Source organism: Carassius gibelio, chromosome A15 (assembly GCF_023724105.1).
Source record: "Carassius gibelio isolate Cgi1373 ecotype wild population from Czech Republic chromosome A15, carGib1.2-hapl.c, whole genome shotgun sequence".
Lineage (NCBI taxonomy): Eukaryota > Metazoa > Chordata > Actinopteri > Cypriniformes > Cyprinidae > Carassius > Carassius gibelio.
Window position 1 is genome coordinate 18,603,663 of NC_068385.1, and position 16,469 is coordinate 18,620,131.

Below are 16,469 nucleotides of genomic sequence, written 5' to 3' on the forward strand. Positions count from 1 at the left end.
TGGACATCTGTTTTGCTATAACAATTTCCAAAGGCGCATTGTTATAACATGTAAAAAAAAAAAAAAAAAAATCTTAATTGTTGAAAAGTCACGTTCAAGAGCCCAACTAAAGTAAACACTGATCTCCATCATGGTAGTGAAAAAAAAAAACACCTAGACCTATTTAACTCTCCATAAGTTCTTCTGTAGACATCTGACAGAAATAAAGTCAGTCTGGTTAGTAATGTGAATCTGGTGAAGCTGTTTTAGTAGTTGTTTAATCAGATCTTGAGAGATTTGATGTATTCTTTTATTCAGTTGATTTCATCTAAGGCTGTGGCTGAAGTCATTTGTAGTTCTTGTGTTTCTCTTTCCTTCAGTGATTCTGCAGGTGTTTATCACCAATGCTCAATCATCAATTAATCACATAATTATCTTATTAACTTCACTAATTTAGTGTTACTTAAACACTCTGTAGTGTGCACACATTATAAGTGTTCATTTAAAACTGAGGATTTTGTTGGGGGGTTTAAAGGGTTAAAGATTTAAGGTGAAGAAAAAACACCATGTAACATAATTTAACAGTAATAAACTGTAATTAATTTACAGGAAACAAAATGTAGAAAAACAGTTATTTACTGCCACCCCTGCTGCCAGTAAATAACTGTTTTTCTACCGTTTCTTGCCGTAAATTAATGGTTGCCAGCAAAAACAGTGTTTTTCTACAGTTTATTGCTGTTAAGTCAAGGAAAAACAGTAATATACTGTAAAATGTAAAGGTCAGATTTATCAAATGAAAAAAAAAAGTTAATTTAAATAAAATATTTGTGAACATCCATAGAAAAAAATTATGCAAAGTCATACACTCATAATGAGAGTAAATACTGAACTCAACTGTATTAATGTGTGTTTGCACAAGAGAGATCGTTTAGTTTAATGTAGTTTTGTTGTTCACCATTGTGCTGGAGAGTAGAGCCGGTGCTTCAGTCAATGATGAGCCACAAATTCTGATTTTCTGCTGCTTTATATAAAGGCAGTAAATGTGGAGTCACTGATACAGTGGCGATCTCTGTGTTGAGTATTTCAGCACATACATGTGTAATACAGCTGACAATGAGCTGCAGTGATTTGAGTAAAAGTCATGTATTTAGTTACTTTATTACTGCACATTAAGTGTTTGCATCGTTATATTAAGATATATTCCTTCTCAGTGAAATCAAATGAAATAAGTTCATAGTACTAACATCGTAGGAATGCTAATGTTTTAAACTCGAACTGTTTGAAGCAGTGGGAGTGGAGTTAATTTCCATGGTAGAATTTACGGTAAAATACTGTAAAAAAAAATAAGAGTAAAAAAAAAAATTAATGGTTGAGAGCTGTAAATTAACAGTACTTTACTGGCACCCCTGCTGCAAGTAAATAACTGTTATTTAACGGCACAATTTTTTACAGCGTATGCTGTGGCACTATCATGCAGTCTGTAATGATATTATTTTAGCAAATATCAGCGATTTTTTGCAAACATTTCTTTGAGTTACATGACCATTAATACGAACTCACAATTGAATGTAACATATAAAACAAATTATTACTTTTTGTTAAAATCTTTTTTATGCAAAAAAAGCTTACATTTATGTGTATTTTTGTTCGCTGTAGCAGCCATGTTTCTGAGATAATTCATACCCCTTTGTTTGAAGTGAATCTTCCCTTACCCCTACCCCTCCAACCAAAAGAGAATCGAGACACCCCTACCCCTTCATGTGAACACGCGAAACGGAGGGGTAGGGGAAAGGGGAAGGGCTAAGGGATAGAATTAGGATTGGGCCATCAAATTATTCATAATCAAGTCATGATTAAACTAATTCAATATAGATACTACAGTATGTTTGATATTGTTTGTCTGGATGTTCCATTAGTGGCAATATTTTTCTTATTGTGACAGCTCAAAACAATTATTTTCCTGTCTGCATTGCTGCTGAGCATTTAGTGTTTGTGAAACCACTTTTTGCTGTGTAAATTGCTAAATATAACAGTATTGTCATATATTTGATATTATGTGGCAAGTTAGTGAGGATAACATTTAGTCTCCTGAAAGTATTCTAATAACAGGTTCCAAATGTACAAGAAGTGATCAGTTTTTCCTCTCACTGTTACTTCATTTAGGAGCTTTTAAATAAATCTAAAACCCAGTGGCAATAAACAGGAAGGACTGCTGACTTTCTGTCATTAAATCGTCTAGCCAGTGAAGTTTCAAAGGCTGTACTGTCAAAGTGGTAAGTTAAAAAAGAATACCAAAATGCTGTTAGGAGGTAATAGGGTCTGTTGAGAAACAGAAAAAAAGACTCCCCCAGAAACAACACAAGTTGGAACAGAACTAGAAAGAGATTAGAAATGTAGATGCTTCAGTGAAGGCAGGTTAAATCAAGGTCAGGAAACATTTTGTTTAGTTTAGCTCTGGATAAGTGAGTCCTTTGCACCACCCTGAACTGAAATGAGTGTGTCTGGCATAAAGTGGTGATGTGTGTTTTCAGTCAAGGATTGAGTACCAAATATTTTCCGCAAGCACTATGCTTATTACAGACTCCCATTAACCCATTAAGGGAGCTTGTTTTGTAATAATCCCCGTCTGAGTGGGTAACCGCAGACAGCAGTTTGGAGTAGTGGTAGAGCAGTGATGAACACAGTTATTGTTACTCAGTGCAGGTTCAGCAGTACAGTACGGTGATGAGGAAATGACAAATGGGCACAACAATGGATGACCAGAGATAAAATAAAGCAGTGAATGTCAAGAATGGTATACATTCTGAATGGTACTTGGATTAATATAATGATATAATGTTTACAAATAGCAGATGACTGTTTTACTGGTTGCAACACACTGCACTGTGTCTGTCAGTGCAGTGTGAACTGGCCTTAGCTTTTGCTCAACTATGGGGAAATCCGAAATCCAGTTAGACCTCTTCTAACCCATATCTCACATCAGCCCGGGACTTCAGCTCTCGGTTCAGATCATAGTATGCTCCTCACTTTTTTTTTGCGATTTCTGAAGGAAAGTCCTGTAAGATGTAAATATGTTTGTCCTTGTATTTGAACTGTTTGACTTGGATGGCCTTCTGCATATTTCCTCTTTGACACTGAATCAGTAAAAACAAGTGACAAACGGCAACAGTTGCTTACCCTTTGCTGGTCTCGCAGCCAGCATTCAATAAGTTTGGGCAAGAAACAGGCATTCACAGACATCAAATCATTCAGCAGTGCCTCTGTAACAAGTTTTGTTGGTGTGGAGGGGCTCAATACCCTCTAGAGTTCCCACAAGACATAGACCGCTTTGTTGGGAACAGCATTCCAAATCCAGCCACTTGGCAAGAAGCGCAGCAAAGAGAGTAGAGCGGGTATAAGCACCTACAGAATAGTTGATCACTCTCAGATTGCATTTTAAAGGTAGTTTGCTAGTTCTTAGGTGTTTTGATATCCAATGTCACATCAACAGTGAGTTCTGCCTCTTCTCTCTCACAACTGTCCTGACACATAGACCTTTGTTTATGTGTTTTTGACTTAAACCGCACGGTACATGACGTGAGAACAGTTCACTATTTAGGCTTACACATTAGCATGGACTTAGTAACTTTAATGCTAACGTTAGCTAGTTTAGCTAGAGATCTTCTTAGGATAACTGGAATTAGTGTTACAAGTACCCTAGGCACATCATTTTTCCATTTTTGTAGCATATACACCATTAAACATTTTGACTGCAAAATCCCACAGTATCCAAAAAAACAGTTTAACAATATCATAATGTGCTCAAAATGTCCATTGTTTTAATGTGCTACTCACTTTAAACTGTAGAAATTGTAAAGTGTTGCCACAATTGTAATTTTGTATTGCAGCTTGGGGTCAAGAATGCTTCTCAATATTGTTGATTCATTATTATCATTAGAACATGTACTACAAACTTTGAAGCTGGCAGTTATTACTTTGTCTGTGTCACTCTTATCGCAAGGTCACCACAGTCAGTCTGTATCCGGCCAGATGTTGGACTTGTGCCCAGCAAATAACAAAAAACAGCCCTTCATGTTCAGTGAACATCTAAACAGACCTCGACAACCAAGCAATCCCTTGATGCAGACCCCTATTTCCAACTAAGACCGTAACACATCATGCCAGGACAAGCGAGGATTTCAAAGTCGACCTAAATGACTAGCAGGATCACTCATTTATAAACCAGTCTCTGCAGCTCGACTGCAACCCCTGCCTCGATCATCTCTCACAAGTCTGTTGTTGCCCATGCCAGTCTCTAAGCAAATGAGCTGCTTCCAATTTTGAATACCATACAGAAACTTAGACTTGTGCTTGGACTCATTAATCATGTTGTGTCCGGTTTATTTGTTCATTCCATCTATTTGGCCAGAGGTTTGTCTTCTTCACTGCTATCACCTGATAGAGTTTCTGTTCCAAGACACTGTCACCTTTGCTCAATTAATATTCAGTAAACTCTATAAACCTTGAAACCATCAAATTAGATTGCTGAATACTTGAAGTTTGGGATATTTATGATTTACTCATTGGGAACAGTGTTTCAGGTCCCTGATTTCATTATCATCAATTTAGCAATTATATATGTATGTATTTGTATTCATTTTCCATTTATTTCCTCCAGTATTGTTGTTTTTTATTGCATTCATCATGTACTTGTACTCTGTACTTGCAGTGTCTGTTCTGGAAATGGATGTTTTCCAGAACATTCTTGGAAACAAACATTGTTGGTTGGGTTAGGATCTGGCACAACACTAAAATCATTATTAGTAAAAGCATTACAAGTTATGTTTCAAAGTTAGTCATATGAGTGTACAGGCATTTACACACCTGCATATCCCTGATGTAGAAGCGCTGTGACTTACCATTATTGTCAGGTGTCATGGTCACAGTCACTGTGGTATGAGGGAAGACACTGAGAGTGTCACGGTTCATCCCATCTCGTCGAAACGTGTTACCCTCGAAATAGACCCCATGGATATCCACTTCAGAGCCCAAGCCAAGTATGTGCCACATAACGTGTTCCCACATACACAACTCCAGACCTTCCAGGTTTCCATACATTAAGCCATTCACCGCTGAGAAGGAACACACACATAACTGGAATATGGTCAAACCATAAATTAGCGTATTCACAAAGTGTGGATGTAAATGCACATGACTTTGTGATTAAACACACACAAACACATACCGTGCATTTTATTGCTCTCCTGAAACTCTTCATTAGCTGCAACTGAATCATTGCTGCCAAACCTTTTAATGTTCTCTTTCAGATACCAGCTTTCATTCTCATCCATCACAGAGAACAGCAGAAAAAACTCATGCTGAATTTTGTCAGCATGCTTGAGAGACACACACACAACATGGAAAACACACACACACACACAACACATTATAGTCATTCATAGTCTGAAAAGCAACAGGTGCATTACATATGTGGCACATTCCAAGAATAAGGTACACTTTGGTGTCCCATGTTTTTGTTTTTTTTAAGCAGTAAAGGCACAAATCTTTTTTATTTTATTTTTCAGAGACCTTTTAGATAAAACTGTTATTTAGCATATAATTTTATTAATATGAAAAATCATTATTTTCAAACACATACGATATCTGTATCATAGCATCAAAACAGGTTTTTTGGAAAGTCCCATGTAACATAATATAAAAATTCTTCAGCAACACCACAATTTTTGCACAGTCTATAGTAAAAATCATTTAATCTGTATTCTGTAGTAAAAAATGTTTTATAGTTATTAGCTATTAAATAAGATACCTAGCTGTGCACATCTGTATATGATTTTCTGTTTAAACTGATGCTAAAAAGACAAATACATTTGACTTGTTTACAAACTGCAGTATAGTAAAGTATATATATGCAGTATATACTTTATATACTGCAGTATATAAAGTATATATTCTGTATTTGATCAAAAATACAGAATAAAATAACAATATTGTGATATATTATGACAATTTAAAATAATTGTTTTTAAAATTATTATACTTTAAATGATCATTTATTTCTGTGATGCAAAGCTGAATTTTTAGGATCATTATCACATGATCCTTTAGAAATCATTCTAATGATGATTCATTATCAAAGTTGGAAACAGTTCTGCTGCTTAATGTTTCTTCAGAACATGTGATACTTTTTTAGGATACTTTGATGAATAAAAAGTAAAAAAGAAAAGAAAAGAAAAAGAAGCTGTGTTTTTAAAATATTAATATTTTGTAACAACAATATACACTACTGATCAGTAATTTGGGGTCAGTAATTTTTGTTTTAAATTGTGTTAAATTGATAAAAAGTGATAGTAAAGAAAATACATTATTAGAATATATATTATTAGACTTTTTTTCTTTTATTATTATGAATAAATGCAGTTCTTTTGAACCTTTTATTGATCAAATATATGAGACAGCAGAACTTTTTCCAACACTCATAATAAATCAGAATATTAGAATGATTTCTAAATGATCATGTGATCGACTGATGTCACATGTGACACTGAAGACTGGAGTAATGATGCTGATGCTTTTTTTAAAAGTATATTCAAATAGAAAACTATTATTTTAAGTTGTAATAATATTTCACAATATTACAGTTCTGTATTTTTGATCAAATAAATGCAACTTTTCACTTTAATTTTTGTCCTATTTTGTACCAAATTGTCTGTGCAGTGCAAGTTCATTACCTGATGGCCACTTCCATCAAGAACACCTTTCCTGCACACTTGTATGGGCCCAAATAAACCAGAGTTAGTGTCCCGAACAGGATCAACAGCAGAAAAGTAGAGATATGAAAGACAAGGAGGATCACTGCTGGAGGGACCTTCCAATACTTTCCAACGGTAGGTGAACTTTTTACCAGGAGCCACAGAAGCTCCAGCTTTCTCAGTACCTGTGGACAAAAAAGATTCTGAAATCTTAGACTTATAACTTAAAACTTCGAGTTATGATGCTTTGTATTCTCACTATTGTAGACAAATGATGTGCAATGTGTGTTAATGAAGCTGTCAAATATTATTCCTTGTGTTGTTTGCTATTAAGTTTCCAAATGAAATCTCACAGCAGAGGTTCTTAAGGTTTGTTTGTGTGAATGCCCCCTCTTCTTTGCTTTCGCCTCATTTAGAAACCCTAAAATGAAGATCTATGTGTGTATCTGTGTGTATTTAGCTGTAGCTGTAAATTACTTACCGTCCTGATACTTTGCTCCTTCATAGGCCTTATCATAGTGCAGACCGTGTGGCTGAATGCTGTAGTCACGTGTGGCATTGTTAAAGAATGTCACAATGATAACATCCCCAGTCTCGGCTTTGATGACTGGACCTACAGTGGGAGGGGGGAAGCGGTGTAGAGGATCATTTAAACTACACCAATAACAGGGAAAAGCACTCATACATCACAGCATGATATTACCTCTAGGACATATCCCCATACTTCTCATTCAAAAACTTTAAAGTTGGCAGGAAATCAAAGTTAACCATATTTTTCTTTATATGAGTTGAATCCTATTTACTGACATTTGCAAGGCCACGTTGCAGTTAAGCTATTCAGGTCTGTTGCAAATTACAATTCATGCCAACTTTAAAATATTATCAAACACATATCGGTGTTCTAAAGCATGTAAGACACAAGTAAGGATTTTACCCAGAATTCCAAGATGCACATCTGAGCCCACAATATGTGTTTTGGTAGTAAATGTGTCATCAGTGTATGAAATGTATCTGGCCTTCAGATATTTTCCACCCAGCTTACCACCATCACGACTGAAATATGATTCAGAGTCACTGCAGGAAAAAGAAAGACGTTAACGTAAAAACTTAATACGAGGACAACATTAACCTGCATATTATAAATAAAAAATAAAAGTAAAATTAGGTATAAATAAGAGATGATACCAGACCCGCAAGCAGCAATTATATGTAATAATTACAGTAATTACATAATAAATAAATACATAAATGAACTAATTTATCTGTAATTCAGATCAGCCCTTCTAGCTGTTTTGAGTTACTCAGTCATGCATCAAAGTATCTACAAATCTGAGTTTTACCTGTCTGGTTCAGAAAGTGGTTTATTTGTCATGTAGTTCATCCCTGAAGGGGCGTAGTCCCAAAACATCTCCTCAGCAGCGATGTAGAAAGGTCTCTCTTTGCCAGGAGCAAGGGTTACAGAGGCTGTGGAGCCACAGGCCGAGACCTCATAGAAACTCTGCATACCTGCTGCTCACGGGAACAAAGAGAGGGAAGATATCTAGAAATCATAAAAGAACTTGCTTCCGTTGGGTAAACTCAAGAGTTAACTAAACTAAAAGAGATTATAAGCATTGAGTGAGAGAAAGAGAACTGAGCAGTTACCTTGTACATGATCATTGACTTGGCAGCTTAACAACCATTTTCCTTCAGTTTTCGGGATCATTGTTGCGGTGACAAAAGTGGCAGGAAACAGACTAAGCACATCTGTGCGGTGCAAGCGATCCACGAGGGTGTGCCCATGGAAATAAGCCGAATGAATGTCCACCTCGTTACCAATGCCGAAGAGATGCCAGGACACGGGACGTCCGACACACACTTTCAGTGCAGGCAAATTCCCATAAACATAGCCATTGATTGCTAACGGGAGAAGAGGAGAACGAGAACGAATGAACGAGTGACACTGAGAAATATAGGACTTGAAATGACACAAGCTTTATAATTAGACATATTAATAAATACAAGGAAAACAATAATCCTGTTTATTATTCATTTAACTGATAAAATGTCAGGTTTGGATATTAAAAACACAGACAGCCGTGATAGCATTTTAGAGTGCAAAGAACTTTAGATATCAAAAGAAAAACTAAACTTTTCTGGATGGCTTTGTTTCAAAGTGGAACGGTTACAAGGTACTTTCCATTAGAGCATGCAAAAAAAAAAAAAAAAAAAAAATCCGGTTATGTGACATCTGCTAAAATTGACATTGCCCTAGGTTAAAGACATTACTGTATCTGTAACAATAGAGCATAGCATTGGCCAATGATATGGTTTTGATACTCAGTAGTGAGCAGTGCCACGATTTGGTAACATGATACCATCATTTCAGTATTCAGTCCCAAACCCAGTAAAATACTAAAAATAAAAATGATATGAATCACATTTTAACTGTTTAACTGCTACAGTGTAATGTTAGCTGCTTTGAATAGATGTGTATAGTATATTTGAATAATACACACTGTAAAGAAAAATAAACTTAAAAAAGTGATGATTGCATGGAGGCACAGGGTGCCAATCATTTAACATGAATGTTAATAATGATTAAAGATCTTTTTTTTCTTCTTTTTTTTTATGACTGGTCAATGACTGGCAGAAGTGGCTGCCAAGCAAAAAAAAAAAATAATTAAGGTAAAATATCATAACTTTTGTCCTTATATTTCTTAAATGTTTTGTAAAAAAAAAAACATTGCTAATTTTTTTTTGTCTGTATAAAAAAAAAAAAAAAAAAAAAAAAACAGAATTACTGTAATTTGTCATTAATGTCATAATACTTAAAATACCAGTCCAGGAGTTAATTTAGAGATAATTACAGAATTTTGACTATAATTAAAAACAAAAGAAAACAACCTGATTGAAATCCCAGTTATTTTCAGCAAAATTAGGATTAGGACAAATTCAGATTTTTTTTAAAATATATATATATATATATATATATATATATATATATATATATATATATATATATATATATATATATATATATATATATATATATATATATACAGTGCATAAATATAAATGTTTAAGATGATTTAAATAAAACGTTTTTATTTTCTATGAAATAAATAACAATCCTCATCAGAACACTAGAAGAAACCCAGTTTTTCTAAGCGAAAGTTAGACATCCTGAGACTTACAGTGCATGAGGTTGGATTCTCTAAACTCCTCGTCTGTGTTATTATTAAGTTCGTTTGTTGCATCTGGATCAGAGCAGAACTTTTCAATATTCTCCTCCAAGTACCAGCTCAAGTTCTCATCCACCACACTGAACATCAAAATGAAATCTTCATCCACATCGGAGCGCTTTTGCTTAGAGTCCAGAGTTTCTGAGAAAGAGAAAGAAAGGGTAAAAAATAATCAAAATTAGGAGGAATTAGTGCTTGATGCCAAGAAGTAGTTGATACTGTAAGATACTTTACATTCTATAGTAAACTATTGTAACTAAATTATCAGACATGAACAGTTTATTAGGGCTTGTGTGTGTACCTTACCTTTCTTGCAGGTGAGCAGAGCTCCTATAAGCCCTGATGCGATGTCTTTTGGTGCATCTACATGTGAATGGTAGATCCAGGTGAGACAGCGGGCATCTGCTTCAGTAGGAGCGTACTCTGGTTTGACCTGCCAGGTGTATGTGTAGCTCTCACCTGGAGCCACCGCATCATCACTCTTATCACCACCAGCCGTGCCGTCTGGATACAACGCTCCTAAAATACAGAGTAAGGAATTCAAGTAAAAGCAAAAGAGGAGTCATATCATAATTTGGCAAATTGCAACAAATCAAGGACTTTAAATACGGTAAAACGCTTTATCTTATCCGGATTTCCCTCTTTTAGTATGATTTTTTTTTTTTTTCTTCAAGTCCAACCAGATTTTAAAGAAGCTACACTCATTTGGAAATATTTGCGGAACTGGTATCAGAAGTATGATTAGCACACATTTACACAATAATGCCTATTCAGTAACTCGGCTTTCTATGGAAAGCAGACACAGTAAAGCAGGAAGTAGACAGGGTAAATTAAACTTAACCTCATAAAAAAAAAAACTGAAAACACTAAAAATCTAATATAAATAACAGTGAAAGTTATTGTTAAATTGTTAAGTGGATTAAAACAATGATGTTGCACCAAGGTTACACTCAAATAAATAAATAAATTAATTAATTAATTAAAAAAAAGTAAAATATCATAGTCTCTTGTAAACTCTTCATACTGGATAATAGTGCTACATCTCAAACTATAGTCACAAAAATAATAAATCACCCATATTATCAGAGATTAAACTATACCATCAAATTAGATGATTATGATTATGTCATCATACATAAGCATCAGCATTTTATTTTTTTACTTTCATTCTAAGCGGGTCTTACAAACACTCACAAAACAGCCACATAAAAGCTAATGTCAAAGAGTCACGAGCCAAGAAAAAGCAAACACTGATCTCCTTGATGGTGATTTCAAACAAAACATTTGTAATAAATCATCAACATCTAAACCTCTGTACTTCTCAATAAGAGCTTTTGTAGACATACAACAGAAATAAAGTAAATCTGGGATGCGTTTCCCAACAACAAAGCTCTTTCTGAATCTGATTCTCTTTCTTCTGTTCTCGTTGTTTTTCTTTCCTTCAGTATAAAAAACGATCTCTAACACTAGCTTGTTCTATTCTTTTTCCATTCTATCCGTTTTCTTTTTATTCATTATATTATTTAAAAGCCCATGCTACGTGTGCTGTGTTAAGCTAACTGAGACTTGTTCTAGCACTTATATTTCATTGCTCTTTTTGGTTTTGATTGCTTCCGTTATCCTCACTTGTAAGTGTCTTTGGATAAAAGCATCTGCTAAATGACTAAATGTAATTCTGCTTGTGGACAGCAGCTGTCCATCACTGATCTTCTATCGTCACATAATTATGTCATTAATCCAAATACTGATTCAACTGTATATGATAATACACATGAACACTGAGCAGAGTTTAACACTGGGGACTAACCGGTTTCATTTATGTATGAATGAACAAGAACCACATTAAGTTTATTAGTTTATTATATAACTATATAATCCAACTGGATGTAAAATTTCCATGCAATTGAAATAGATAAAAATTCTAATTTAGACCAAAATCTTTTTGTGTGTGTATCCTATCATACGGTACACTGACAACAATGATTTTGTGGTGAAGTTAATACTACGGAAAAACAACATCTAATAATTTAGTTCAGGCGATAATTAAATAAGAGACTCAATTCTATAGTATTACTGACTTTACATGTGCATAAATTAAAGTTTAAACTTATAAGTATATTTTACATGAAAGTGTTTTTGTTTACAAGGATTCCTCAAGTAAATATCATTTTGTTTTCATCATGCACTGGTGCATGAAAAATTATTAAGGCTGTTTTCTCTGTCACTGTTTTCTCGTTCTATTTACAGTGTTTTGTCATTGCTTTCATTGTTAGGCTGAGTAACTTGTTGTTTTGTGACATCTGGAGTTCATTTATTACTCAGAATGACCCGTTCATTCTCAAACACGATCCACTGATTGTTACCGTCATTGTGTATTGTGTACCAAGTTGTTTCAGTGTACATATGCATGTGACATTTATGATAGACAGACATTTCAAAAACATTTGAAATATACACACATTTTTTAAATTACAGACTACAAATCTGAGCAATGGAAGTGGTTTCTTCAAGTAGCCATTTTTTAAAGGTTCATGTTGTCCCGTGTAATTGGTGGACTGGCCTTTGAACTGCTCTGAAACAACTTGTTTTTTGACACTTTGCTGCAAGCTATTCGTTTATGGCTGTTATTGATTTATGGGATGTGTGTCAAGAAACACTGAATTGCTGTTGTAATCCAAAGATAAACATAAAAAGACTGCAAAATTAACAGAAATGAAGGGATGGGGGGGGAGGGTAAAATAATTGATAGAGAGATAATGTATGTCCAACCTTCTGAATTCTTCTCATAGAAAACTCCATGAGGGTGGAGAGAGTAATGCTTGCTGGCATTGTTCTTCATGTGCACCTCTATGACGTCACCGACCTCGGCCCGTATGATTGGTCCGAGGAAGCCGAGCCAGGCAGGTTTAGGTGTCTCACTGGAGTAAGTCTCATCTGTGTACTGCCTGTATAAAGCTTTTTTATAAATACTCCCTATCCGGGTAGCGCCATTCACCAGAAAACCTGACGCATGTCTGTTAAAGGGGAATTTAGAGAGAGAAATACGTAAATAATGGTTATTCGTTTATCAGTAAGGTCAATCATACAATCAGATTTAGTGTTACAATTGTCAATAACAATAATATAGTGTTAGCCTACAGCACCATGCAGTTACAAGAAGCTTTATCCACATATCAGAGAGGCACTACACCTGTGTTAGGGGGCTATAGCCCCGGTTTAGCCCTAAATCTTTATGAAATAACTCTGACGTCATCAATATCATTAATTGTATTAGCACCCCCACATACTGGTCTAGTCTATCACAATGAAAATGTCACCTGTTAGGGGCTTTAACTGTTACTGGTAGCCTAAATAGTCATGCGTCATTTTCCCCTGTTTGTAAGTGAACTTACTCATCTCGATCAATGCTCATGTTATTGATCAGGTTTCGACCGCTGGGCGCGTAATTCCAGTTTTCTTCATTTATGGCAATATAATAAGTCCTCGTGAGACATTCGGCCCGCTGAAGCGCGATCACGGCCGTCATTAAAGCAAACAGCACAGACTTCATCGCTTATCTGAACAAAACCAACATGTAAAACCGATTTCCAAGCCAGTCGGAGAAGAGACGCGCATGAACGATCTCAAATGCCTCTGCGAACTGAAACTATGTGGCACAAACAAATCTGTCGTAAGTGCGGCTGTTATCGGCTAATATCGAAACTGAAAGTTTAATCTGCTGCTTGATCCACGGGCGTTCCCGATGAACTAGTTCTTTCAGAGAGAAGTGAAACTCCGCTGTATCCTTCACAGACAGCGGCCCGATGAACGGAACGCATGAGCGGACGCGATGACGACGCGCTCCGCTGCTTCCGACGCGCGCCGCTGCTGGAGCATGGGCTTGTGTGGCCGGTGTTTCGACAGCTCTCTCAAACAATCTAAAACCTGACTCTAAAAATCTTAAAGAAACGTGCCAGCTTTCTTTAAAATATGCTTAATTTCCCGCCGTTTGCTGGTAAACGCAGCCTACACAGTGACAGTGTTGTTCCCAAATCCTGACCCCCTGACAAAAGATTACCCCCCTCGTTCTGATCGCTACCTGATTACCCAATCCTCACCCCCAACTACTCCTTAACCTACCATTAGGTCCACTGGGGGCTATTAATCTGCGGGGGGTGTAACTGGGCACAACACCCGGCTGTGCGGAATCTACAGTGTGGACTAACTGCTATGAGAATTACTCTAGTTCACCTTAACTTTAACCTCAAGTCTAACCTTCCCTCTAGAATCATCTGTGTAGCATCCATAACGTCCAGAGTAACTTTGTTCCTCACATTCAACCCCCTCATGAAAAATGTTACTTGCACTTATTATTTAAATTAGGCTACGTGTTATGGAAAACAAATCACGAAAAATGGATGTGAAACAACCTTGTGTGTGTGTGTGTGTGCGACTATTGTTGGAACCTAGCTTTAATAATAATAATAATAATAATAATAATAAAATATTATGAGTCAGAATGCCAATCCACTTCTAAACCTAAATAACACTGTATAATTATTAAGATAATATGTAAAACTATACAATATGTAGTACTATACATAAATATGTAAATCAATGTTAATATATATAAATGTTAATTAATATATATAATTTTAGATTACGTTTAACCTAACTCGTTTATCACGTTAATTTAAATTTAAATAGGATACTTTTGTACCATATTGATTTAAAAATGCAAAGAAAATAAAATGCATTCTGGCACTGGGTTTCATAAATGAACAGCATGGGGGGTTGTGAGTTTGATAAAAAAGCTAATAAATAAAGATATCATAAAACATGTCATATTAAAATAAATGATTTGAAAATAAAATTCATTTACCTGCATGTCATGTGACCATTTATCAATACTAGAGTACCATGAACATGCAAATGTGATTTAATTTTTAAAAGATTTATTTTAAAATCATCTCAGGGGTACTTAAAAATATAACACGAAAGAGGTTCAGCAGGTGAGAAAAAGAATAAAGAAATAAATATTACCTTGTATTTCATATAAATGTAAATAAGAATGTATTTTAATGTGTTTGAAAGACAGAAACCTTCCAAAGACATATAATACATTACCAATAAATAACTTAATTAATTAACTTGAACTGCATTATTAAATAGCCAACTGAGTGATATTTCAAATAACAATGAATGTGTCCATCTCTAGTTAACGCCGATGTTGAAATGCTTTCTGTTAGTCCAGTGGTCAGATGCCGTGTAGCTTCCAGACTAGTGACTGGTCTTTGTGTGAATGTCCACAAATCTAGAGTACTTTCTGAATATGAACAGCACTAGGCTATTTTAGAAAGAAAAATGTAAAAATGAAAAAGAAAATCATTAAATTGTGAACAATTTATTGCTATTGAATATGCAATCATGTAATCTTTAAAAAAAACAACTGTAGTCTTATTACTTGTATTTAAAAATGTGATTTAATCTAATTAGAAGTACTTAACTTCTGGAATCTGGTGAGGTACAGAACAAGCTGTGCAGGAGCAGGTGGGGGTCTGGGCTCTGAGGAGCTGGAGCTCGGGGGGGGGGGGGATCCTCCTCCTCACACACTGGCTTTTGTGTCCCGTGTGATAGAAGCTGCACAGGAGGTCATCTGGGTAAGAGCTACACTGACAAATATTGCCAGAAATTTGCAAGGAGTAAAGAGTATTATTTTACAATAAATTACTGCAGTCAGAAATGAACTGTGAAATCAATGCATGCTGGTCATTTTCTTACAAACTACTGTGAATGAACAGCAGAATGATCACAGTCATTTACTGCTCTTGTTTTACTGTGAGATCACATTATAAAGTTAACTGTGCCACTGAGAGAAATGTAGTTTTTTACTGCCGTAATTGTGTTGAAGTCACCTTAATGGTGATTAGTGATTAACATTTGTTTGACTTGAAGCCGGTGTTATAACCTAAGAGCTGGTAGTTCAGTTTGGTGCAGATCCTGGTTTAATCTATCCTGCTGGTAATGAATGCATTCATTTTAAAGTTACTCTTCTCAAAGACCGCATCAACAGAGTGGTAACATAAATATAGCCTTATGAACAAAACCCTAGTGTTCTCATCTATGTACCGTTTCAAACAGAGCTGCACCCTTTATAACAGATCTAAGTGTGTCCATGGTTGTGGGTGGCTCCTTGCACACGCTGGGTGAGGACAATGGTGATTAGAATAGATGAGCTAAACGTTTCAACAAGTCTTAATACTAGCTCCAAAAACATTTTAGCTTTATCTATTCCTAGCACCTTTGATCTCACCCAACATGTGGAAGGACCCACCCACAATCATAGGCACACATTAGATCTGAGCCTTTTGGGGCATACATTCTTGTATATTAAAGTTGCAGGAATGACACAACATTTCAATTCAGTGTTAATTTCAGAGCTTGAGAGTAAAAGCATCTGAAAAGTGCTTGAGAGTATCTTGGTGGCCTGTATATAATTAGCAATAAAACACCTGGCATGTAGTAACAATTAAAAAAA

General features: G+C 35.5%; 1 protein-coding gene across 3 annotated transcripts in view; it reads right to left on the reverse strand.

Moving 5' to 3' along the window:
- Nucleotides 1–13,976, reverse strand: part of LOC128028687 (ferroxidase HEPHL1) — a 31,950-nt gene extending 17,974 nt beyond the window's left edge. For 2 of the 3 annotated variants that reach the window (XM_052615972.1, XM_052615973.1), the window contains exons 1-11: nucleotides 13,345–13,974; nucleotides 12,722–12,966; nucleotides 10,259–10,471; nucleotides 9,905–10,093; nucleotides 8,373–8,627; nucleotides 8,069–8,237; nucleotides 7,663–7,802; nucleotides 7,210–7,341; nucleotides 6,708–6,913; nucleotides 5,204–5,354; nucleotides 4,878–5,090 (exon numbers count right to left, since the gene is read on the reverse strand). In XM_052615972.1, coding sequence (XP_052471932.1) covers nucleotides 4,878–5,090; nucleotides 5,204–5,354; nucleotides 6,708–6,913; nucleotides 7,210–7,341; nucleotides 7,663–7,802; nucleotides 8,069–8,237; nucleotides 8,373–8,627; nucleotides 9,905–10,093; nucleotides 10,259–10,471; nucleotides 12,722–12,966; nucleotides 13,345–13,502 — 2,071 coding nt within the window. In that variant the 5' untranslated portion in view covers nucleotides 13,503–13,974. Of the gene's footprint in view, nucleotides 1–4,877; nucleotides 5,091–5,203; nucleotides 5,355–6,707; nucleotides 6,914–7,209; nucleotides 7,342–7,662; nucleotides 7,803–8,068; nucleotides 8,238–8,372; nucleotides 8,628–9,904; nucleotides 10,094–10,258; nucleotides 10,472–12,721; nucleotides 12,967–13,344 lie in introns of all 3 variants that reach the window. The other variant, XM_052615971.1, reaches the window with a different exon arrangement.
- Nucleotides 13,977–16,469: the final 2,493 nt, after the last annotated feature.